The sequence below is a fragment of the Thunnus albacares genome, chromosome 13 (genome assembly GCF_914725855.1).
Source record: "Thunnus albacares chromosome 13, fThuAlb1.1, whole genome shotgun sequence".
NCBI lineage: Eukaryota > Metazoa > Chordata > Actinopteri > Scombriformes > Scombridae > Thunnus > Thunnus albacares.
The window spans coordinates 15,666,032-15,691,690 of NC_058118.1; the positions used below are offsets into that span (position 1 = coordinate 15,666,032).

Below are 25,659 nucleotides of genomic sequence, written 5' to 3' on the forward strand. Positions count from 1 at the left end.
TTATAAAGTTTTTTTTTTTCCTGCAGCATTTTTGACCCCGTTGACTCGCCGTAGCTGAAGAGGAAACAGCAGCGCGGGTTGTGTGAATGATATTTCGCGGGAGATCAGCAGCTAGCTGCAGGTTGTCTGCTGTCAACACGAACAATAACAGTCTCTAAACTCATAACGCGATGAGTTTGTGGGTGGACAAATATCGACCGACTTCCCTCGGGAAACTAGACTATCATAAAGAACAAGCAGTTCAGCTGAAAAATCTGGTAAGAGAAACTTCTTCATGCTCGCTGTTTATTCAGGCTAACAGCAGCAACAGTTAGCTAGTTTAGCTTGTGTTACCAAGAGAAATGATTTCCAGTGCTGGTCAGTCTTTGATAACTTTATTCATTTAATTGCGTGTAAATATCATTTGAAGCTAGTTTAATAGTCAAAGCACTGACTGTTCATCATATCACTTGTTTGGGAGTAAGTTAACGTCATTAACGTGACTCGCAATAAAGCTGCAACTAACGATTGTTTTCATCCTCGATTCATCATTCGATCAACACATTGCCAAACAATTGTGAAAAATGTCCATCAAATGCTAGATAAAACATACTCACAACACAAGGTGCCCTTTACTTGGTGTCTCCAAAGCTTTCAGCCACGTCTCTTGGTCTTCCTCAGCGGATATGTTCAGGTTTGATGGACTTTGGACCTTGTGTTGCTCATTTATTGTCAAGCTGCAGTTTCTAAAATCAAAATCCTCAACTCAGATTGCAAGTGTTGTCCCACTCCAAACCAGCAAATACTGGTCTTGAGTGTCATGATTGCTTGTGGAGCTGACATGATTACTATTTTGATAATCGATTCAACATTTCAGTCATTTCTCCAGCAAAAATGCCAACAATTCTCTGTTAGTAACATATCAAATGTGGGGATCTGTTGCGTTTCTTTTTACGATAGTAAACTGAATATCTTTATATTTTAAGGCTGTTGGTCGCCCAAAACAAGACATTTGAAGATGTCAATTGGGACTATTGAAATAGGCATATTTCACTTTTTTTGACGTTTCTACACGAAAAAACACCAATCAATTAATCAACTACTCTGGAAAATAAGTGGCAGATTGATTAATAATGATAATAATCATCAGTTGCAGCCCTAATTACTAGAATCATCTCATAATGTGCCCTGTCGATTCTGAAGCCGAGCAAATACCTAATGACACATAATTGAAAGCATTTATTACACCAGGAGATTTTGTGAATATAGTGTGACTATTTATTTTTATCAAGCAACACTTTACTCCAAAACTCTCAGTGGTGGTCGAGTCATGAAACCATGTAGTCCAGTGAGGTTTTAACTATCAACCAAAACCTCTTTGTGAATGTTTGTGTGTTTCAGGTTCAATGTGGCGACTTCCCACACTTGTTGGTGTACGGTCCATCGGGTGCGGGGAAGAAGACCCGCATCATGTGCCTGTTGAGGGAGCTGTATGGAGCTGGGGTGGAGAAGCTTCGCATTGAGCACCAGACCATCGTGGTGAGAGGGCCAATATGGAAATACTACACACCTGCAGTTTCTCCTCAATCTTAGTTTACTACTGTCTAAAACCATGTCTAAAGGAATATTGACGTGCCCTTAAAACAGAACAAACTCATCACTCTGAGAAACAGCACATTTCTGTAGCGTCAGAGACTGTGTGCTGTGACAACTTAAGCAAGACTTAATGAAAAACATCCACATGTTGCACTGTGGACTGTTGTTACCGACAGTGAATCGGTCAACCAACACAGTTCCAAACACACACCTACACACACATTTAGGCTTAGTTACATCACTCTTTTGTGTTTTTTGTCTCCAGGCTCCCTCAAAGAAGAAAATTGAGATCAACACAATAGCCAGCAACTATCACTTGGAAGTAAACGCAAGGTAAAGTACATTTACTGAAGTATAGTTTGGATGTACTTGTACTTTTCATTTTCTGCTAATTTATACTTCTACTTCACTATATTTCAGAGAGAATGAAAGTACTTTTGACTCTATTACCCTTATTTGACAGCTGTAGCTACTTATCAAAAGGTCTTTATGGTTGAGGTAAGGCATAAAAATCATATATTATGTGACTTAAGTATTTTGTTCTGTCTTGTACAGTGATGCAGGAAACCAGGACCGTGTGGTGATTCAAGAGCTGATTAAAACCGTGGCTCAGTCTCAGCAGATTCAGTCAAGCACCCAGAGAGAGTTTAAAGGTAAAAACACACACATCGCTTTGTGCCAGTTCAACCTGTAAAGGCTGGTCCATGTTTTAGAGCAACTGTCCTAACAGGATAAATAAATGTATGCTTATTTAATCATCCATTTAAAAACAATTAAGAAAAATCAATCAACAGAGGATCATTATTTCCTTATGAATTAGCTCTCCCTGATGCAACCCTCTGTAATAATTGGAACATTTGCTCTTAGTGGTGTTGCTCACAGAGGTGGACAGGCTCACGAAGGACGCCCAGCATGCTTTGCGTCGAACAATGGAAAAGTACATGGCCACCTGCCGTCTCATCCTCTACTCTAACTCCACCTCCAAAGTCATCGGGCCGATTCGGAGTCGTTGTCTGGCCATCAGAGTTCCTCTGCCCAGCACAGAAGAGGTAAAACAGATTAAGTGGTTTAGTTTATCCTTTAGTAAATATCTGAAAATGGCATCTTTGAGTGCCTGAAATGTGTTTTTCCTGTTTTCCAGGTCTGTAACGTTCTAACATCAGTCTGTAAGAAGGAGGGTCTGCTCCTCCCACCCGAGCTGGCCAAGCAGATCAGCGAGAAGTCTGGCCGCAACCTTCGCAAAGCCCTTTTGATGTGTGAGGCCTGCAGAGTGCAGCAGTAAGTGTGCACAAACCTTATTATCATTCTTCTTTAGTGTGGAATATCATCTCTGAAAAGTATCTGCGTATTTAGCCTGTGTTAACCTTCCCCAGGTATCCATTCTCAGTGGACCAAGACGTCCCAGAGACGGACTGGGAGGTTTACCTCAGAGAAACTGCGAACGCCATCGTCAGCCAGCAGAGCCCTCAGAGGTAGGCCAGGCTGAGAGAGCGAGAGAGAGGAGTAAATCAGACTTGTGGGGATATTTTAATGCTGAATCGCCATCTTTTTCTGTTCCAGGTTGTTGGAGGTCCGAGCCCGGCTGTACGAGCTGCTGACTCACTGCATCCCTCCTGACATCATCATGAAGGTACTGATCACTACACCTCATCTCCTATCAAAGTGTTGAAAGGGTTATTTTAGTAATATCTAAGGTAATGAGTTATCATTTTTATAATTGCTGAATATCCTCATTCAATCGTCCAACAGGGCCTGGTCACAGAGTTGCTGAGTAACTGCGATGGCCAGCTGAAGACGGAGGTGGCCCACATGGCAGCTTACTACGAACACAGACTGCAGCTGGGCAACAAAGCTATCTACCACCTAGAGGCCTTCACAGCCAAGTTCATGGCCATCTACAAGAAGTTCATGGAAGATGGTCTGGATGCCATGATGTTTTGACTCTGAATGGACTCAAATACAGATACTTTTCCCCAACAAGGTTCAATCGCCCTTATTGGTTTACTGATATGTTGCCTTTTCGCCCGAACAACTGTATCAGTGACTTAAAGAATCAGAATTACATCTGTATTTTTTAAGGCATCATGGTGATAATGACACATTTGACCTCACCAACTTGGCACTATTATAAAATGTGTAAACCTTGAATTGTTGCTCCAGTGGTGTAAAATATTAAATACTAAAATAGCAGTTTTGATAGTGGCGGTAGCAGGTAATCGTTTGTAAAAATGTACATCATAACATTACAATAAAGTTCTTGTTTACAAAGTGAGCTGTTCCTCTGTGGATATCTGACATAACATGGATTGTATTACCATGAATGGACAAAATGCTGAATAATTGCAATTTAATACTTGATGTTACATTGGGAGACCTGTCACCTCAACCTGATGGAGCATGACGAGAACATGACACTGCCTTACAGTGCTGTCTGATGTTGCACTAAGGCTCCAAGTACAGTAATGCTAATTCTACACAGGAACAGGTTCTACTATTTTTTTTGATAATGATGACTGGACCAGAAGCTTTTTTTGTTTTCGTCAGACTGGAGACGACGTGCAAAAAAGGTTCTCAGCCAATATTTTTTTTAACCTGCTTGTTGAAGCAAATTTATTAAGCTGAGCACTAAGCACAAATAACCAAATAGTCATTACAGTCACAAAACTGTACAAGCTAGTCAAAATAAGAGTCACATTATTCAACAAATATGTTAAAAAGTCTTTTGAGGTGTTCTGTCCACCCATAAACAGGTATGTAAAATGATTTCTTTTAGGTAACTTCTCCATTGACTTCTATGGGGAAAACCTTAGCAGCATAGTGGAGTGCAAGGGGTCTCAGCAAAAAATGAAAAATGGTCGACCCTTGACTTTCTAAACAGCATCAACTCTCAAACAAGCAGTTTTGATAAGGTAGCTCTGTGATCTTCAACATCTTCTGAAACTGGTCATGTGCAACTTTTGTCTATAGAGTCAAATAAATCATTTTTAATGCTACTGTATTACATCCCATCTGCAGCTGTTTGTAGGATTTGAACGCAGTTCCTCTGAGTTTTTTTGTGTTTTTCATAAGTTGTCATGAGTATCCAGTCTTTCCCATTATTATGCTGAATGTTTATGGCACTGATGGCTCTGTATCTGAAATTTAATATATGTGGAATTGGACAATTTGCTGCCTCATTGATTGCAAAACTAACCAGGCGACTGTCAGATCTCACTTAATACAGTCACATAAGCCAAAACTTAAATTAAATAGTCTGTGGAGCTTCCTTTGTGATTGTGGTTTCAGATACTTGCTTCATAGTCCTTTTTCTTGTTTTATCTTCTCCACGTCTGAGCCTTAGTGGAAGGAGGGTTAAGTTTGGACTCTTAGTCATTTATAAAATTGATACTCCATCGTAGTCACTATGCAATATTCTAAAAACAGAGAAGCGTGTAAGTTTGGAAAATTATCTAAAAATATCAAGAATATTGTGACAATTTTGGGTTTATAAACTGTAAAAGGTGGCTAGCAGGTTTTGTAACATATTTACATCAACTTTACATGACATTAAATAACAAATAAAATGTGAGGATGATTGGTCCATTTTCCTAATTCAGACTTCATTTAACAAAAAGTTCAAAAGAACTAAAATTTAAGATTGACATCAAGACTGAACTCTACACTTTTTCCTAATTTTTTGAGAAGAAAAAGTTCCTACAGTCACAATCATCAGTAACACTCCTTGTGTCTCTTGGCTGTGTAGTAGATGATGAGGCCCAGGGTGATCAGTACCCCTGAGCCCACCAGAGTCAGGAAGCCCACCACAGGCCTCTTGACCAGAACGTGGCAGCCTAAGCAGGGCTGAGGCAACCTGGGACACTGCTGAGGTGCAGCTCCTTGAATGGGGAAGCCGTTGTGCTCGATGATGTTGTGATAGTTGGAGAGAGAGGCCTTGACGATGACCTCTTCATGGACATGTCCGTAGAAGCCAAACCCGGGGTCCCTTTGGTCGCTCAGGGCGTAAGCAAAGTAGCCCTTCAGGTTTACGCCGTCCAGAGTGTACGCTGAGGTGGGACAGAGGAACATGTGAGCTGTTAGGATTAATTTTCATTGGTTGGGTGGGTGATAGCTGTAAAAAAAAGAACAGAAAGTTTGTAGATTGGAAAAGTAGTAATAGTATACAGCTGTGGAAAGTAACTTCTGTATGCTAATTACAAGTACCACTCTCATACCATGTACTTTTGAATTTTTGCTTATTTTAAACCCATTTGGACACTATTAAAATATGTTTCTCATAAACAATTTTTCTAGTTATAATTTATGGAAAATGGCTCATAATTATTATTGATGTTAGTTTGACTACATTGTAACTACAAGGTATTTGTCAGAATTTATTGTCCTTTTTATGTATTTATTTTCCTCTCACCATAAATACACAAAAATGTTGCCTGATAAATAATATTTAGCTGGAACAAGTCAAAGATCTCATAAAGCAGAATAAGCAAATGCTTCATGTGTTGTTGTTGTTTTTGTATTTTAGACACAAATACATGCAAGTTGTTTTCTGTGGGTGGTTGCCAGTTAGTGAAGCCAGCACACACTACAACATTATACAAAACTATGTGAACCTAATAGTCTGAAACTGCAAGTCAAGGTCTCCACTGAGTGTTACCTCATAAACTTTACAAGGACAGGTAACTGGAGCAACAGTAACCTTGACTCAGCGATTCAGTGTAAAGTGTGTATCTCTGTTTATATTTGCGTGTGTGGGTGCTTCTGAGGCAGCTGACTATTCAGAGGTCAGTGACCTAAATACCTGTCTAATAATTAAGCTCTACAGAGGCAATATGATGAAAGTTGTTGACCAGTAAGGGGGAAAAACTTCTACCACTCTGAAGGATTAATCACAGTGCAGTGATGACAATATTTGGCTCAAGTGCATTAAATCAGTTCAATAATATCCAAACAGTCTGACCCTTCAGTGCCTCATTGATGTAGTTGTACAGGTAGTAGACTCTTAGGCTGTCTTTGAAGCGGGCTGGGTCTTCCTGGACCCCGTTGGCCATCACATAGACTGGCACATCACAGTAGTGCTCCTTCACCTTACACAGCATGATGGAAATGTTAGTTTATCGCACTGAAACAAAAATTTACTTGAGTTGTGATTCAGTAAGTATGAAAACTCTTTAAGCAATGGTAACACGTCGCAGTAGACGTGTTACATGAACAAACATGATGACTTGAGTCTGCATCACAACCAGCCATCAAATAAACAGTCTTACCCAGTTGAGGGCTTTTCTCAGGCCCCAGGGCACAACAGGCCTGGGCGACATAATCCATGTAGTGTCTATCATGTGTTGGACTTCCAGCATTGCTGTGTAGGTGTACCTGCAGACATGGAGATGATACAGTAGCTGAGTATCATTAAAAAGAAAAAAAAAAAAAACCCACATTCTCCTCATGGGTTGTAATGCCAATCCCTCCAAGATTTTTTGTGATTGTTGTGATCAAATATGCTTGTAATGGCTTTTCTCAAAAATTGCAATGCAATTTGCAAGTTTTATGTGATTTTCTTGTGGTAAAATTGCAGGAATTGGCAAAAAATTGCAAGTCGAGGAAGAAATTGCGGGGTTTTTTTGTGCAAAATAGTTTGCTTCCACTTTCATGTAAAACATTTGGAAATTGTTTTGCATGGTATTTTGCAGTTATTTTTGTTGGTAAATGAAAGAAGTTCGCTTTCTTCATTGTGTGATTTCACCTGAATGCGCGATGCGTTGACATGTCACATTGGTTGTTTTGATTAGACTGACACAGGGAAGTGCGACGATTGGTAGTCTAATTCTCATGATAAAACCACATTTCCCATAAACCCCATCACTTCCTTTTTTGCTGTTTTTTCCGGCCAACCAGCATGCAGTTTGTTTTGATAATGAGAGGAGAGGCTGAAGAATTTTGCTAACTGTAAATAAGAAGATATTTTTGTTGATGAAGCGAGTTTTGTTTGGAAAGGCTACTTTGTGTCGTAATACCTTCAGCAGAACTCCTGTGAATCCGACCTGGTTGCACATAATATAAATACAAAATAGAGAATATTGATGGACTTGTCTTCCATTCTCATTGCAAGGTATGGACATTAAATTAACAATGATATATTGATGTCAAAATCTTCCTAGTAGCACCTTTAATGCAGAGAAATTGCAAGAATTTTGCAAAATTGCAAGCCCTCGCAAATATTGCGGAGATTGATTGAATTTGCATTAATTATTGTGATTGCAAGATTGTGATTTCCTGGAGGAAGCGTTCAATTCATGATTACTGTGAAGGGTGCTGTTGTCACTATCTAAATAAAAGCAAAAATGATCTTTAAAGAACAAGAGAAGGAGATGATTTTATCTTACGAGTCTTCCTTGGCATGAGTCACCAGCTTGGTGCTGAAGTGGCTGATGGCAAAGAAGTCATATGTCCCCTTAACTAACCCGCTGTCCTTCTCATTGAACACTGGCAGGCTGCGGAAAAACACACAGAAAAAATGGCATTTAATACAGGAGATGGTATGATGTATCAGTGGTATTTAAGAAGTCCAAGTTGGTAGATGGTTTTGGGTTTAACACATTGAGTATAAATTGTGTTAACTTAATATTAATGCCAAAGTATTCCATGAGCTTTTAAACTGATTTTCTACCTCCATGGAGGTTCTGATTTCTATTTATTTCACAAATCAAGACTTAGATAATCAATAAGTTATACTAAATAAGATAAAGTTATCTTATTGTTGCATGACAATGCAGGTGAGAGAGAGAAAACTGCTCCATACTTTTTAATCTCTTCATCCTTTAATCTATCAATCAATTTCTTTCATCTTTTTAAAAAAATGGTGCCAATTCATCTGGTTGATGTTGAGATATTTTACTGGATTAGTGAAAACTTTGACCTGCTGGCTGTGCTACAATTCATCATGTGGGCATAATGAATGTAAAAAGTGCTTCATCTCTCAGAATTTTCACAATATTACACCTTTGATTAATCCCAACTTATTTCAAAACCCTTTAATCTTGTTACAACCAGAAATACATCAACACCTCAAATTACACTGGCTAAATGATCTGAAAATGTTTCTTTACTGTGCCTGTAAACAGCAATGTTTATTCTGTAGCTAACAAAGAGACTGTGTAAGAAGTCTGGAGTATGAATGAAGTTGTACTCAAGAGAGTTGAGCTGACGCAGCCAGCTCCTCATTCCCAGAGGATAGTCCCCGCTGCCAAAGATCGGTTCGGCAAACCAGCCAACACGGAAGTCCAAAACCCTTTTAGCCGGTTCCACATCTTCACGGCTGAATGAAAAAGCCGGCTCCACCCAGTCCATGTGCAGAGCCAGAGACACCTGACACACAACGCAAAACATGGCAGCACAGATGATCATCTGTAGTGTTTTCATTCTCCTATTCACTGAATTGATTCAACCTGAACGTAATTTATGAAAGCCTTTACATTTACTGTATTTACTGTAAAAAAACACATTGTCAAAGCTAGCTCATGGTGAACTTTGGTGCATTTTATTTCAATTACACCAGAAAGAATCACCAATTCGGAATAAACAGAAGTAGCAGAAGTAGCAAGACCCAACATGGGAGACAAAAAAGAAATCCTACACACAAATTTCCTTAGTAGAGCAGAAAATCCAATAAAAAGATGTTCATGTGCTGGCAAATGCAAACAGCAAAGACTGCTTAATGCAACAAATATTTCTAAATTTAAAAACAATGAGAATCTTGCAGATTACAACTTTTGGTGTAACATTTACAGGCACATATGAATCTATAAACTTTAAATGAGAATCTACAGACTCAACACAACAGTGGGACTGACCTTTCCGCCCTGCACGTGTCTAAACTCGTCGTTGTATGCGTGCCAGGCCAGAGCGTGCGCTCGCAGCATCTGATGGCCCTCCTGGTAGCTCACCATCTCATCATTAGGCTCATTCAGGGTGATCCAGATCTTCACGTGGGCACCGAGTTCTCTGTAACAGAGTCTGGCGTAGTCTGCGAAGGCGTCTGGAGTCTCCCTGAGAGACAAGTCAAATGTGTAAATTTTATTTCTACAGATATCACATTCTTTTTTATAATTTTTCATCTCAATATATAACAAACATACAATATATTATAACACTTATAATTACATGATCACTTATCTGGAATGTCATTATGGCCTAGCAGATTTCTATCCTAACAACACTACATGTTGTGCCAATAAAGCTGAAAATGCCATTACATCATATGATTTGATTCTCAATGAGATTTCAAATATTGTGATTACCAGGCTTAGTGTTATCTCTTTATCACAGGGAAAGGAAATTGCAGATGGCAGCTGACACCGTGGCAGTAAGTGATAAAAGATGGCTTCGTGTTGGTGGCAACAGGGACAGCATGTTCCCCGCAACATCACTGTATATTTACTTTAACGTCAGAGCAATCTGTGAATTATCATAAATTTTCATAACCGTTCATCATCGGGATGGTTTGTTGGTTCTGGGTGTTGAGGAGATTTCCACGTTCTAAGGGTCATAAAGCGTCTCATTGTTCATGTATAATATGTACTGGTCACTGTATCAGACCTGTTCAGCCACTTGTTGGCGGTATCCAGCGGGGCCGGCAGGCTGCTGCGCTGGCGAGTGTGGTGCCAGAGAGTGACCACGGGCGTGACATTGGCCTGCAGCAGCTGACGGGTGAAGCAGCGGTAGTAGCCCAGCAGGGTGGTGTTGGGACGAGCGACGTCGCCTGACGGCACCAGAGCCGACCAGTTCAAAGAGAAGTGGAAGTGGTTTACACCCACCTGCCGGATTTCATCCACCTAGAGAAAGGAAGGAGAGGATAAAAATACATACACACATACACATACAATCCTATTAAAAATTGTACCTTTTTAGTACAGAAGCTTGTCACTGGGGCAATTATAGACACGTTCTTGCAAATAAGTTTTTGAACTATCATTTATACTTCCAAAAGTACAAATATGTACCAATTACTACCAAGATGTTTTATACCAGAAAGTCTTCTCATGTTCTTGCAGCGTTTCAGACCTTCACCATTTCACAAATATGTACACCAAGTGACAAAAATGCTTAAATGACGATATATTTACTGCTAGCAGCTAACATATATATATATAAATTAGCAGCTTTATTGTTTTTTGTTCTTCTTTGTCTTTTTTTTGCATTCGGGATGCCCTTGAACTGATGAACACTGTCAAATGTGTTTGATAGGTGCTTTTTCCCACCTATGCACTTTAACTGTACTTGTATTTCAGGCTGAACCGGGATTAATTTGTACTTAAACTACTCAAAAGTGAAATGTCAGACTGGTAGACAGACCCACCTGTTGCCGGATGGTGGCGTAATCAGCACAGTGTGTGGTTCGGCGTAAAGGTGGCGCACTGAAGCCTTCCAGCCTCATCAGCTCTCCGTTGTTGGAGATGTTCCACAAATAAACACTGGGGTCTGCAAACTGGCTGGGCGTGGTCTCCACCTACGACATGAAGAGAAACCAGTGTAAACATGCACTTGCCTCCCCTACAACGCCGTGTTTACCTGGTACACACAGATGCAAATAAAGGCCAATTGGGTAAATTTGATAAAAACAGTCAGTCCCTGTGCTGTTTAGCTCAGCAGTCAGTGTGAGGTTATGTGGTTTATGATTAAGAGAGAATGCATCGTCGTGGCTGTTCCTGAACTGGACTTTCACCATGAAAAATAATATACGGCACATAATGTAACTCAGACAAGGAGATTCTCATTTATTTTTCATTTATCTCTCTCGCGACACAAAATCAGAGAAGGAAATAGTAATAAATATGACTTAAAGTCCTAAATTAATGAGTAGAATTAAAGTAAAACAGAATGTTCACCAAATATTAGGTAGACTTTTACTGAATCTCCAAACCAAAGTTAATACATAGTTAATGTTATCTATTTCTAAGGAAGTATCCTCGTTTATTATTATCCAACCTCCGCACTTTAGCACATTTGACCCTCCACAACTCCCCCCATCCCTCTGCAAATACAGTACACACACTCTCCACCCTCCCTACCTGTATGGAGTTGGCAGACACCCCCCAAGCAAAATCACACGGGAAGACTCCTTGTGCTGGTCTGTTCTCCGGCTGCTCAGGGAAACCATTCCTCTGGATGACATTTCTTTAGGAAAAAGCGAATAATCATCACTTCAAGAGGAGCTGTGCTGAGAGTGAAACTATCTCTGTAATTGTAAGGCAACACAACATGTGTCAAAAAGGCTAAATTGAAACCATAACTGCGGTTGTATCACACCATACTTTCCAAATTTAGAAACTAGTGGCATATAATGTTCATACATGTAAAGAGTTCTGATAGTTTCATGTTATTTATAATGTACAGAACAATTTAAGCAAGTTAGCACAATATCTTGGTCATCACATCTGTATTTAAAACATGATTAAACATTTGCTGTCAGTATTGGGACTGTTATCTATAATCTAGTGGTTGGGTTTGTTTACTTTTTGTTAAAATGTGGCAATTACTGGGCAATTTGAGCTGGATAAAGTTAATATCTAACTTAACACTTCAGGTGAATGAAGGGAGCAGATTTCCCCCCTTTTCATACTTTTCAACTGAGTCAACCGTCAGCTTCTTACACTGAAGCTTGCAATGATTTACCTGTGGTGGACAAATAGAAGAACTAAGCTATTGTGAGTTAGTTTTTCTGCGTTTCGCCTTCGTTGTCACGAACACCACTGATGACATTACGACATGTAAACACCTGTAAAAGGTGGCAGATGTCTTTGGCTCCCTTTTCATGTCAGGAGTGTTGAAGTCAACATAGTAAAGTCCCCGTCGTATCCCGTACTCTCTGTGCCACTCAAAGCCATCTATCAGGGACCAGGCGGTGTATCCAATCACGTTCACTCCATCTATGACGATTGCTGTAAGTCAAACACAGACGGATTCAAGCTCAATGTGAGGACGTCAACTTACTTTTCCTCACTTTACTTTTACTCCAACTTCATGTGAAACGGTTCATGTTTACGTTTATCACTCACATTTAAGTGCCTCTGCGATGAACCTCTTGAGGTAGTACATGTGTTTTGGGTCTTCTGTCTTGGTGTTGCCGAGGACGTACCTGTGTCAAGTAGCAGTCAAAAAGAGACATGATCCACAACACAGCAAACACCAGGACCACAGGAGAACACACGAGAACATCAAACACTTGGAGACAAATCAACATGTAAACCTACCACCCACTCTGCACCACAAAGATGGGTGGCTTGTCGTACTCAGCGTTGACCCAGTAGAGCAGCATCCTCAGGTCCAGATCCTCCTGCTGTCCAAACTTCAGGCTGTCATTGATGAGCTGGAAGCTCAGGGCCGCTCCGTGCGAGAGGGCGAAGAAGTCCGCTGTTCCCCTCACCTGCTCCCTCTCCTCCTGGGTGAAGGAGGGCAGCCGTGAGCCCAGCCTCGCCTTCATGCAGGGGGGGTAGTCTCCGTCTGTGAACAGCGGCCGGGCAAACCAGCCCAGGACATGGTCCAGGGAGCACTGGCATTCCCGCAGGCTTTCCAGGCGGGTACGACTGGGCTTGATCCAGTGAGAGGCCAGCGCCATGGACAGCTTGCCCCGCTGCCGTGTTCGGTATTGGCGGTTGTAGAGATGCCATGCAGCTGCATGAGCCTGGAGGAGAGAGAGAGAGAGGTGGCAGTAAGAGAAGGTAAGAGGTGAGAAGGACCAAATGAAGGAAATCAATCAGTCAAACTTTATTTGTAAAGCACCTTTCATACAAGTTAACACAGTTCAAAGAGCTTTACAGGGGACTGATGAACTAATAAGACCAATAAGACGGTAAAACAGGAAGACTTCCTCACACTGAAATAAGAAAATAGAGATTCAAATGAAAAGATTGAAAAACATTAGAAGATTAGTGGGTCAATAAGAAATTATAAAAGTGAAATAATAAATAAAAACAATAATATAGTGTAGAATTAACTGGTAACTAAGTATGTTTACTGTACTCAAGCATACTACAGTATTTAGTACAGGTACTTTTATTTGAAAATTTCCATTTTATGCTTCTTTTTAACTTTCACACCATTTATTAATATTTTGCTTTTTACCCTCATTACATTTACTAGACAGATAAAGTTACTTTTCATCAAATTTTTTTTTATCCAAAACATGCAATAATCTTGTAAAATATGATGCATAGTTGTAGATTAAACTATCCAACTATTAATAAAGCTGTTTTCTCCACCTGCTGTGACAATAAAATGCTGCTTATACCTTAATGGATCAGTCACAATCATCCAAATGTGCAATAATAATTTAACACCCTGTAAAGGGCCATTCTGCACAATGCTTTTCGTAAATATTGTTTTTGCAGGCCTTAAACACTGTGATGTTTCTACATTCACTCAAGTAAATGACTAAAACTTCTTCTGCCACAGAATGTAAAACAATAAAAACAGTAGAACACAAGAGACAGAAAGATGACAAATAAATAGACTAAGATATCTGGCGACAGGCTAAAGGGGTTAGTATTTAAAGATTTCTCTCTCTGATAAGGCAGGAAATTATGATCACTTCCATACACTAAATTAAAGCTGCAAACATTCCTGATATATGACAAGGAAAAAGAAAAAATAATAATTAAAAAGAAAAAAATCGAACTTTTCTGACCTTGAGGAGATTGTGTCCAACCCGAAATGGGAGATCAGGGTCGTTCTTTATCCCAGGAGCGACCACTCCTGTTCCATACCCGTGGCGCGCCACCACAAACGGGTTATCAATAGTGATCCAATACTTCACATCATCCCCGAAAGTCTGGAAACAGAAATCGGCGTAGTCCTTGAAAATCCCCACAAGCTCCGGGTTGCTCCAGCCGCCGAGGCTCTGCTGGAGATGATCCGGCAGGTCCCAGTGGTAGAGCGTCACCACCGGCTGCACACGGATCTCCTTCAGCCGCTTGATGAGCATCCGGTAGTAGTTGGTGCCGATTTCGTTGTAACTCCCGCGGGTGCCGTTGGGAAATATCCTCGACCAGGAGAGGGAGAACCTGTAGTGGCTGACCCCGAGCTGCCTGATGGCTCGGATGTCGGCGTGGATGTTGTGGTAGCTGTCGCTGCCCACGTCTCCCGTGGCCATCCGGTTCCCACCGCGCGTAAAAGTGTCCCAAATGGAGAGCCCCTTGCCATCCTTCTCAAACGCGCCCTCCACCTGGTACGCAGCCGTGCCCACCGCCCAAATGAAGTTATTGGGGAAGGTATCGTAGAGGAAAGCCTCGTCACCTGGATAAGGCAGCTTACGGAAGCGTCCCCACGTTTTCAAACCAGCGTTGGGTTTTGCGGCCCCGCAGGTGAAGGCGAGAAAAGTCAAAAGGGCGAACAAACCACTCATGGTGCCTGTCAGTACTGGCCTCAGGTGTCCAGTTTTTGACTCCGATCTTCACTTAACCATGCTGGGAGGCTTTTCAGTGACTAAACAGCGGCTTGTGGAGCGCAGCCAGCCAGCTGTGAACCCACTACACGCCACCTCTCTAAATCTATCAATTATTAGCCAAAGCACCTGACGCACGAAGGTCTACGGGCACAGCACGATGTTAAGAGCCCCAAATGATCAATCTTTTGCAAAGCAGGGGCACGTTAGTCTCAGTAGTAACTCAAAGATCAATGAAGGGTGCTTATATTCATTTCTTATTTTGGGGTCTGCTCAGATGAGGCCTCAGTTTGACTTGACTTTGAAAACAAATCATTCAGAGGACAGAAGTGTGACCCAGGTGCAAAAAGCCCCTAATATGATCTCAGTTACAGCACCATTATCATACATCCTCTGCTGGCAGATCACCTCATAACTACATGTAAATGTCACATAAAGATAAAAAAAAAAAAAAACCCTAAAAGAAACCTAATCTGCATTTCTCACTGCATCAAGTTCAAGTCAGGAGCGTGCAGGCAGAAGATGATGGGGGGGAGAGAGAGAGAGAGGGGTGAGGTGGGGGTGAGGAGAAGATATGCAAACAGCAGAGTCAGTGTACCCTGCTGCACCACGGTCACATTACTTCCTTATCTTCCTGCTTTCAGCACGGTTGCTTGGAAACTCAGGCCTCTTACTGCCGGCCATCTTTGTCCATATAGCACCTGCATAAATATGTGAGGAGGTATGAGCCTGCTGGACTGTGTGTGTGTGTGTGTGTTGGAATAAGTTGACAGCTTGCACCTCAGGTCAAAATAGGATATTTCTGGTCTAGTAGAGATTTGAAGTCTGTAGTATTGAACACCTATAAGTTTTAGAATAAACAAATAGAGGAATATTTGTCAAAATTTGATTATTTGTTTACAAAAGTTGCAACTAATACAGAAAAGGAGAAATACTGGCAGCAGGTGCAGGTATTTTGCCAAATGCATGATAATTATAAACCAGAGATGCAAAGATTAGTCAATAAACTGATTAGCTGCCAACTATTAAATTAATCACCAACTATTTTGATATTCAAATCATTGTTTTGAGTCATTTTCTAAGAGGAAAATGTAACTTCTTTGATTCCAGCTTCTAAAATGTGAATATTTTCTGGTTTCTTTAGTCTTTTATGACAGTAAATTGAATATCTTTGAGGACGTCACCTTGAGCTTTGGGAAACAGTGAACGTTTTTCACCATTTTCTGACATTTTAAAGACCAAACAACTAATCGATTAATCAATAATGAAAATCATTGTTAGTTGCAGCCCTAAAATGCATATACACATAATAAATGAATAGTATGACAAGATATGTAAGATCTTTTTCATCATGTATGTTTAATAATGGATAAAAAGAAGAGTTTCCTTGAGGGCAGAAGGTGAGGTGACACCTTCACACAGTTTGGTTGTGAATTTAACTTTTGGGGCAATTAAATCTGACTTTTGAGTTTTTATTTAGATTCAGCACGTTGGTTACTTATTAAATCACTGCTGTTCTCATGACAGGTTTATATTTTGTTGGTAATCCTTTCCTGCACAGGTTTTGTATTTCCTAGACTTCTTAATTTGGTTATTTATACTTTTTAGCTGCCAATGCCTATTTCTATAAAAAAAAAAGTTTCTCCCAGAATCAAGCAATTGGCAGTTCAAAGTTTTAACTTCTCTCACTGAAACTGAGACTAATGACACATGTTCAATGATATGAGGGATTTCTTCAATAAAGCAGCTCTTCAAATCAAGAACTAAGCTATTAAAATCATTATTGTACAATCAAATGTGTCATTAAAATGTGCATGTTTGTTGTTGGCTGCTTCTGGTTGACAGAGGTGAAGGATGGTGTCATTCATTGAGTTTGCCTCGACAGGCAGGTGGTTTATCGGAAACAGGGAAACAGACTCACCTGGCAGCTGAGCAGCATGTGATTATGGCCAGTCATGGATCATAACCAGCGGCAGAGTGTGATGTGTGTGTGTGTGTGTGTGTGTGTGTGTGTGTGTGTGGGCGTTTTTTTCCATCAGGCTGAGCTGCACTGGAAAGTTCAGATCTCAAGTGTACATGCATAAACAATGCAGAGTGCTGCCAGTCTCCATATAGAACACAGGAAGAAAACCATCCAGTGATGCTTAGCAGCCCCTAAAGCACAAACTGTTTGTGACTGGACTGTCTGTGTGGTTTAAGTCAACACTTTACACAAGTCAAATAATGAGATAAGTGCCTGTTCAAATACAGGACGGATAATTCTGAACTTGGAGATGTGGAAAAAGAGGGAGACTGTCTGACATGCTGATCAAAACCAAACTTGAAGTTGGGTAAAACATCTTAGTTTGTCAGTTTCTATCCACATCAAACATGAAGTGCGTGCTGTGTTATGTGACGCTACACCTTATAAGCATGGATTCATTCCTTCTGGTAGGCTGCTAAGCTCCAAAACATTTAGAAGGTGTTGTGTCCATTTTTCTTTTTTCTGTGTTTGGCCTGACAACAAATAATATCTGCATCAAATGAAATTGTTCCTCAGCATTCACTAGCTGTGTTTTTGTACACGCTGGTGAATAAGCGACCGATAATTTGTACTTTTCATGATGATCAGCTCCAAAACGATCTGGCATCAATACCTCAAACACTTTCCGGTCATCTCACAGACTCTCTCCATCCTGACAACACTCATCTGTCACAGAAAGTGGTGTCATCAATTAAGCAATTTTTAGGAAAAAAACAAAACCTTTTGAGTTACCTTGCGATGCAGCTGGATTTGCAAGATCACATCATCACCAGAGAATCCATCTCATCAGACTTCAAGTTACGCGCTTGTGTCTGAACCGCCGGCGGTTCGGAACAATCAGCATCTTATGAGGATTCTTGCGTGATCTTGCGAATCCAGCTGCCTCGCAAGGTAAGACGGTGATGACAGATGGTTCATCCAATCACCCGCCAAGTATTTTTTGAAAGCACTTGCCCTTTTCCAAACAGTTTCCAAGGACGACCTCTCACGTGGTTTCTGTGTAATGAACCATCTGGTGTGTCAGGTTACCTTTCGACTCCGACAGTTACAGCTGCCAAGTTCTCTCTGCCATGTGGTGCTTTAAACAGAACAATTCAGAACTTTTTGATTGGAAACATACGACTATTTGGACCTTTAGAGCATTTTCACTGCATTTTTTTTTTCAGTCGTATGGCAGGGCTCGATGTCTTTTCACCTGTGAACAAAGTTAATAAAGGTACAATATGCAGGGAAGAGTTACCTCAATACTTAAATAAATAAATAAAATGCTTCGAGCTGATTTTGTAATTCAAAATTCCTGATGTCCCGTTACACCTGAAGGCATCATAGCTCGATTACGTTGACAAGCAAACCCCTTCAACCAAGACCTTAATGTGAAATAAAGAGAAATCAACCGTGTCAGGTTTTATAGAGAATTATATTGATACAACGGAGGATCTGACTGGGTGGATGTGGAGCCAAGTTAGCAGTGACGAACATTACAACCACAGCTGCTCATGACTTCTGTCTACCAGCAAGTACAAACCTAAAAATCAGACGCACACTACAATCTTTTCCAGAGGCAACTCTACATTTGGACAGTTTCTGACGTTTTTTTTTTTTTTTTTTTTTTAATTTTTCAATACATGGTAAAAAAGGTATTAATATACAGAGCTGTAAACAAAAATGTATGTTTTCTTTTTTCCTTTTTTTTTTTTTTTTTTTTAAGTAAAATGACACAATTAACGTCACAAAAAAAAAAAAAAAAAAAAAAAAAAAGATAATGGTTAATCTCTTTCAGTTTTTAAAATTGGGACACAGAGGGAGGATTGATAAGCAATATTGCTTTATGGGAGCACTTTTAATAATATCAGCGGGTAAAGGCTTTACAGCATCCCCCCAGTCAGCATCAAACACAACAACAGAACATGAAACGGACATAAGAGACTATTTACAAGAATGAGCTTTTTTTTTTTTTTGTTTGTTTGTTTGTTTTTCTGTTAAAATTATTTCTACTTAATGTGGCGAACATCATCACAATGCAACACAATGCAACAACCCACAGCTGATGATACAGATGTACTGATGTAGTGTGCGTGTGGTATATGCAAGTGTGTGAATTTGTGTAACAGTAGGAGCGTCGGCGTATGAAAAGTTTAAAAAGTTCAGTGTCCATTTTTTTTTCTTTCTTACGTCACTCCTCCATGACGTTAGAGTAGACGCTGCCGTTTTCTTTTGTCCTCCATCGTTTGTTTTTTTTTTTTTTTTTAGCTCATCTTCTTCGCCCTGCTGCTTTCTTGCGACCCTAGAGGAGAGAAAGAAAAATTAAAGTAGGGTGAAAACTGAGCTCATGAATCGTTCCACACTTCTTAAGTTACTCTAAAACCCAGAAATCCAACAAATGGATTACATGTGACACTTTGAGTACCTTCGGTGTTGGCTCGTCCTCCTGTTCCTCCTCCTCTTCTTCATCTTCTTCCTCAGAGTCGTCTTTAGCAGCAGCTGCCTTTGATCGTCCACCGCGCCTGGATATAACAGAGGGGATATGTGTTCGATACGACTACCCTTACATGATTAAGGTTTATCAGAAAATGCAGAAATATGACGACACACCACCGTCGCACATCAAGACACAAAGTTACAGCCTAGTTCAGCTCCAAGAAGAAGATTTACTGGCTCACAGTGTTGCAAAATATCACCCACCAGGTGCCAAAATGCTGATAAGATGCATCTTTGGCAGATGAATCAGTAAGTCACACATTGCTCTTGCCAGTATGATACAGTCATGTATCAAATTTATCAGTTTCATTTATCACATGACTACATTTAGTGAGACAAATTGCAGCAACATGAGTAAGGCAACATATCTGAGCTTGATTTCACATCCCCTTTAAATGTACTTATAATGTAAGTGATGGGGAACAAAATCCACAGTGTTTCCCTGTTCAGCTGCAGTGGAAGGATCTTAACAAAAAGAACAACTTTGGCACTAAGAAGACTTTTAAACTTTGAAAGATATTGACTTGATTTGATTCATTTAGTCAGCTGAAGCTTCATATTAGCTTCAGATAAACTTTTAAATACATTTTTCTACAGAAAGAGGACTGTGGATTTTGTAGGTTTGTACGTGTGTGATCAAAAGCAGTTTAGTAAGACGACATGACGGGAAATTTAGTCTTTTTCACTGGATTTTATTTAAGCCACCATGACGATATATTGCTTATTTATTATGATTAAGAAAATTATGTTGAACTTGAAGGGTTATTTATGACCTACTGACATTTTAATTTGAGAAAAAAGTTCCCAGAGCATCCAGAAATCTGGGAAATTTCCAATAAATAGACCTTTTCTCAAGAAAAAAACAATCTTTTGAATCCCTCACTACGATAAACGTGTGTTTGTGCTAGTGAACGTCTTACACTGGTTTCTTGGCAGGTGGCTGAGTTGATTTGGGTGGACGTCCTCTCCTCTTCTGCGGTGTGGACTCTGCTGACTCTGAGCTGTTGAGCAGAGAGAGAGAAAAAAAAACAAAACAAAAAGCACCAGAGTTTGAGTCATAAATTGATGCTGCTGACAGAAATCTGAGTGCCATCAGCAGACGTTGTTAGTGAAGCTCATTCAGTCTGCATTTACTGCTAAACTGTTTCTCTTCTCACCCTTGTGACCGCCGTGGCGCCCGGGCTTGCCTTCCTCCTTTGGTCTTCACCTCCATATTTTCACTGCTCATGTCATCCTCCTCCTCCTCATCCTCCACCTCCTCCTCTCCCCTCTCCTCCTCCTCGTCCTCCTCCTCCTCCTCGTCCCCCGGAGGAGGGGCCGCCTTCTTTCGACCCCTCTTCCCTTTGGAAGGCGTGTCCTGACTGGGAGCGGCAGACTTCGGAGGCCGACCCCTGCGTCCTTTTTTCGGCGGGCTGTTCTGTTCGTCTTCTGGCCGATTGTCCTCGTCCCACTGGTCTTCGGACTCGGCCACTGCGGTCGTGTTGGCTGCCGCCTTCTTGCGGCCTCGCTTGGGTTTACTGTCCTGGTCGTCGCTGGAGGTCACACCCCGTTTGCGACCGCGGGGCTTTTCACTATCCTGTAAAAAAAAAAGGAAGAAGAAAATGGTTGACGAGGGTTGACTGGCGTGCTGCTGTCGCTTGTTTGAACCAGTTTTTCAAGTCAGAAACCTTCAATGAGTTTAAAACATCACTCCTGAATCTAGATGGTGGTTTCAGCAGGAAAAGCGTAAATTATCTGGTTTTTGGTTTCCGAAAGCAATCATATACTGAGAAACGCTACTGTGAAACATTTGGAATTTATGTGACATAGAAGATGGTTTTATTTTTGACTTTTTGTAGAGGAAAGCTACACTATTGATTCAGAATACAAAAAGGTGATGCAGGAGGTCTCGAAGCTGTTATTAATGACAGTTTACACAATGTGTACTTGCTAATCCTATCTTGACTTAAATCCAGCTGGTGTTTGCACAGGAGAATCAAAACACAGCGACACAAGGGTTTATGACTGGCGACACTTTACTGCATCACAGCAACATGCCCGATTCAACTCGTCCCAGGCTACCGTGTCATTTGTGCAGTCAGACTGTTTTTTCATTTTTTTACTGTTCTTTATTTTCTCCAAATTAGCCTTTAAGATTGAAAGAAAAAAGGTTTTATATTTGTTTGTTTATCATTTTGGTGATATAGCTGCTCTTAAGACTAAACTGCTGTATTAGGAAGGAAAATAAGCTACATTTCCTAGAAATAGAGTTGTGCTGATGTAAGAATAACAATCCTGATGATCTCTCCAACTGGAGGGAGGAACAGTTTCAAGAAGATTATGGCTAGGAAATTCATTTAGTTTTGATCAAATAGTTGAACAAATAACTTGACAATGTGATATTTTGAGTATGATTACTGGCTTACAAGCTTTCAGAAGATATTTACACAGACTGGTCTGACAAACTCATCAGTAACATGGACACGGTGACCTTGCAGCTAAAGACATTATTCATTTTCTCTCGATTATAATGCGGCTTTTAAGACCTTGAAAAGAGCATTTTGACACTGTTCATCTATTATAATGACCAGATAGATGACGGTAGATATCTCAGTTTAAAGATGTTTTTATACCTTATCCGTGCTGTCTGCTCGCTTTAGGCTGATGTCCTCGTTTTCACTGTGGTCCATTTCTGTGCTGTCATGCCTAAAAACACAGCGATTAATAATTGTTACTCTTTTATAAACATAAAACACAATAACTGCAACTCAATGTGAGACATCTGCATGTTCTCTGAGCATATATCAGTGAAACTCCACATTCACTGTGCTGTGAGGAAATTTGTTCTCATCGTTTTCCATTATGTTAATAATTAGATCCAGAGTACTTTTTATGCAGGTTCATAAATCAGAACTACTGAACATCTGCAGCTTCAGGGGATTTAGTGTCTTACTCAGCAACATGGCACCATAAGTCTTTATATAAGTGTGTATGTGTGCATTTTATTTTTTATTTTACCTGGTCTTGCTGCGTTGTGGGGAGCCTGGGTTGGACGAGGAGTCGTCGTTGCTGGCCGTCTCCATACGAGAAGCTTTACTCTGGAGCTGTTTCCCTGCCGACGACAGCGGCTTGTTTACCGCGCCCAGAACGTTAGCCGACTTGGGCTTTGGGAAAAGAGGAACGGTAAATGACAAGAGTTTGAGTTAGGGATGTGCTTTTTAATTAAGTGCGACAACAATGTTACCGTTTCAGAGGTTTGATTGAGCTCACCTTTCCTGGTGTGAAGAATGACTTCATCTCTGGTGGGAGATAATTTTTTGTGTTGCTGAAATTCTGAAACAGGAAGAAATCTCGTGTCAGAGAGGTTGTTTGTGCACAAGCAACGACAATTATTACACACACACAAAAAAAGACTGAAAACAATCTGATTAGTCAAAATGTGTGCCAGCCCTGTTGAGAATTCCTACTGCAGCGAGCATGTGATTTACAAACACCAGGATACTACCAGCTACCAAAATAATCTTTGTTTATCTTTTAATTTACTATGCTGTATGTACACAAAGAGCTGCATATGCATTAGTAACCAGAAAACCCCAAAACACTGACAAAATCAAATACATTTTCATTGCAGATATTATTTTCAGCTCAGCTATTGCTTAACTATTCACATACAAGAGAAACTGCTTCACTGGAAATATTAAAAGATCTTCTGGAAATGTTTTGGGGTGCAGACACCAACCTTGTCGGGTTTGGTGAAGAAGCTTGAGGGCAGCACGGGATCTTTCGGGGACTCCAGGCTGTAGGTGGTGCTCTTTGACATGATAATGTGCATGGCTACGTCACACACTGTGTAGAGTTTCTGTGCAGGGAAGACACAAAAGGTTTGCCAGCATGATGAATACATACTGCACACACACTTTATATTCGCTGTGCGTGAAGCTGCAGGTGCAGTTTGTACCTCGTTGGTTTTGGGATCGTTGGGGGCTTGGGCGTCTTTTGTTTGTTTGATGTTTTCCACCATTTTCCTAATAAAGGCGTGGCTGTTGTTCTCATTCTTGGCCATGATGATCTCCAGGACGAACCACAGAGCCCTAACAAGGAGGAAGTTTCACATCAGCATGCGGGACTTTTTAATTTTAGCCACAATATTGTCACATTTTCCTCTTAAAATGAATCTGCAGTATCTAAAGAATTTTAAGCTCTATGTCTAAGAAGTTAATGGAAATAAAAAAATAGTAATAGCTGCGACTATTCTCTGTGGGGGGGAAAAGAGAAGTTGACATTATTTAGTGCTCAGTGTAGCACAACATAGCTGCATGTACTCAAACACCAGGCTGTAATATTCCACATGGGTGGCAATTTATTTTTTAACACGTGAAATCTTTTTAAGAGTTCTTCAGATCTTTCATCGTCAGTAGTGTCAACAAAATCTTTCACTTAACTACTTACTCTTTAATTTCTTTGAGCTGCTCGATGTCCTGTACTTTGACGTAGTCTGGGTCGTGCGCCAGCAGGTGGATGGTGTAGGGCACCACATACTCCGGCAGCAGAGAGAACAGCTTGTCTGTTGATACACACACACACAGTAAACATTACATCATTATTTCTTCATCACAACATTGCTCGTGATAACTGGTCAAAAGACAAGAGATCTTATAAAAAAAGATACCCTGTGGACTTTCTGACCTCTGCTAGCGCTATACTGTGTTTTTTTTTTTTGATTGAGTGGTTGCCTGAGTACTCGTGTGCAAACGGGTGGAAGAAAGGCAGCGAAGAAGAAGACTGTGCTAGTACAGATGTAAACGATTCAGCATTTAAAATACTTTTTAAAAAAATTGGCTTTGCAAAGTGTTTTATGAGGAAAGAAATGCATTCAACACTTTTGTTACACCTCAGGGATACACATTATGCAGTTTGTTGAGTAACCCTCCTAAAATCTTATTTGTTTACAAGAAAACTCCACAGAGCCCCTTAAACTCCTTTTTCCCCGACCAATATACCGTGTGTGTGTGTGTATATGCAATTTGGGATGCATGATACATTGGTGGCCGATGTACAACTGGCCAATAAGAAAATTAAATTATTGTCACTGTTCTGATAATGTAATTTTTAGACAATAATGTGAAGCCTTGGCTGTGGATTAAACTTAAATCTTAAAATGATAAACTAAAGTTGTATTTTCTTTATTGTAGGGTTGGTGAAGGCTCTAAACATTGTTGTATTAGGAAAAATAAACCTGTCAATAAAAATATATATCTATGGTCTTCCTCACATTTTTGTATTTATAAGATTAATATCACTGGTTATTGTGTCAGCCACAAATAAAACGGTTAATTATTGGTTATCATTATTGGCCCTGAAATTCCATATCAGTGCATCTCTATAAATAAAGTAAGGCCTGTTTCATGCTACAGATATGTTGTAGCTGCTTTTGTCACTTATCAACACACAATAAAATGAACCTTCTGAAAATTAGATTTTATTCTATTATTTTACCACTGATAGCAGCGTGCTGTTTGAGGTACTCCCGGCGTATATTGACGTTTTTCACCAGGCACTGGCGTGCATGGGCCCTCCTCTCTTTAACAGGGTCCTTGGCACACAAAGCGAACACGGCCATGTATTCCAGTGGCAGACGGAGGCGGCACAAACCCCGATGGAGCTTCTGAGAAAAACACTGTCGCACCTGGTAGCACTCGTCCTAAAGAGCAAAGAGAAAAATGCAGAGAAAACAGAGAGGATGATTAGGAGGAGGAAGGATGATGAGAAATATGGGAAAAAAAAAAAAAAAAAAAAGAGCACAAGCTTTGCATGAAAAGAGGAGACTTGTGGCGGTTTCTTACATTGATGACGAGAGCACACAGCTGATATTGCTCCAGTGTGACTATTTCGTGATAACAAGGCTCCTGTGCCAGCTTGAGCAGGGCGCACGCTGCTGCCAGCCGCAGCCTCGACATGTCTGGTTTACTGCGGGGGAAGAGGAGACAAGAGTAAACAAGGAATACTTTATTTATCTGAAAATGTGTTAATGATTAAAGGATTAAAGCCTAACATACCCCTGGGGTCCACAATACCCATTAAAAAACAGCGCTTCACTGAAAATTACATGATTAGACAAAGCTTTCTCTGAGCTACTCAAGAGGCTGACACACACACACACACACTCACACAC

At 40.5% G+C, this 25,659-nt stretch overlaps 3 protein-coding genes across 3 annotated transcripts in view; 1 reads left to right on the forward strand and 2 right to left on the reverse strand.

Annotated features, from left to right (window-relative positions):
* The first annotated feature begins 66 nt into the window (after positions 1–66).
* Positions 67–3,847, forward strand: rfc3 (replication factor C (activator 1) 3). The gene is made up of 9 exons (XM_044369673.1): positions 67–257; positions 1,381–1,518; positions 1,841–1,908; positions 2,131–2,228; positions 2,443–2,624; positions 2,717–2,853; positions 2,949–3,047; positions 3,136–3,205; positions 3,325–3,847. Exons 1-9 carry the CDS (start codon positions 171–173, stop codon positions 3,514–3,516), a joined length of 1,071 nt encoding a protein of 356 aa, XP_044225608.1. The 5' UTR covers positions 67–170; the 3' UTR covers positions 3,517–3,847.
* Positions 3,848–4,878: 1,031 nt separating this feature from the next.
* On the reverse strand, positions 4,879–15,086 carry kl (klotho). Its single transcript, XM_044369669.1, has 13 exons — positions 14,252–15,086; positions 12,819–13,249; positions 12,624–12,703; positions 12,344–12,506; positions 11,637–11,742; positions 10,925–11,074; positions 10,165–10,400; positions 9,420–9,615; positions 8,756–8,934; positions 7,953–8,060; positions 6,837–6,942; positions 6,530–6,656; positions 4,879–5,618 (listed from the first exon to the last, which is right to left on the reverse strand). Exons 1-13 carry the CDS (start codon positions 14,966–14,968, stop codon positions 5,284–5,286), a joined length of 2,934 nt encoding a protein of 977 aa, XP_044225604.1. The 5' UTR covers positions 14,969–15,086; the 3' UTR covers positions 4,879–5,283.
* A 4,161-nt stretch (positions 15,087–19,247) lies between these two features.
* pds5b (PDS5 cohesin associated factor B) overlaps positions 19,248–25,659 on the reverse strand; it is a 37,310-nt gene continuing 30,898 nt past the window's right edge. The window contains exons 24-35 of the mRNA XM_044370610.1: positions 25,331–25,454; positions 24,984–25,188; positions 23,937–24,051; positions 23,446–23,578; positions 23,227–23,346; positions 22,758–22,820; positions 22,506–22,651; positions 22,121–22,193; positions 20,666–21,084; positions 20,429–20,509; positions 19,438–19,534; positions 19,248–19,314 (exon numbers count right to left, since the gene is read on the reverse strand). Of these exons, the coding sequence (XP_044226545.1) occupies positions 19,282–19,314; positions 19,438–19,534; positions 20,429–20,509; positions 20,666–21,084; positions 22,121–22,193; positions 22,506–22,651; positions 22,758–22,820; positions 23,227–23,346; positions 23,446–23,578; positions 23,937–24,051; positions 24,984–25,188; positions 25,331–25,454 (1,609 nt within the window). The 3' untranslated portion in view covers positions 19,248–19,281. The remainder of the gene's footprint in view (positions 19,315–19,437; positions 19,535–20,428; positions 20,510–20,665; positions 21,085–22,120; positions 22,194–22,505; positions 22,652–22,757; positions 22,821–23,226; positions 23,347–23,445; positions 23,579–23,936; positions 24,052–24,983; positions 25,189–25,330; positions 25,455–25,659) is intronic.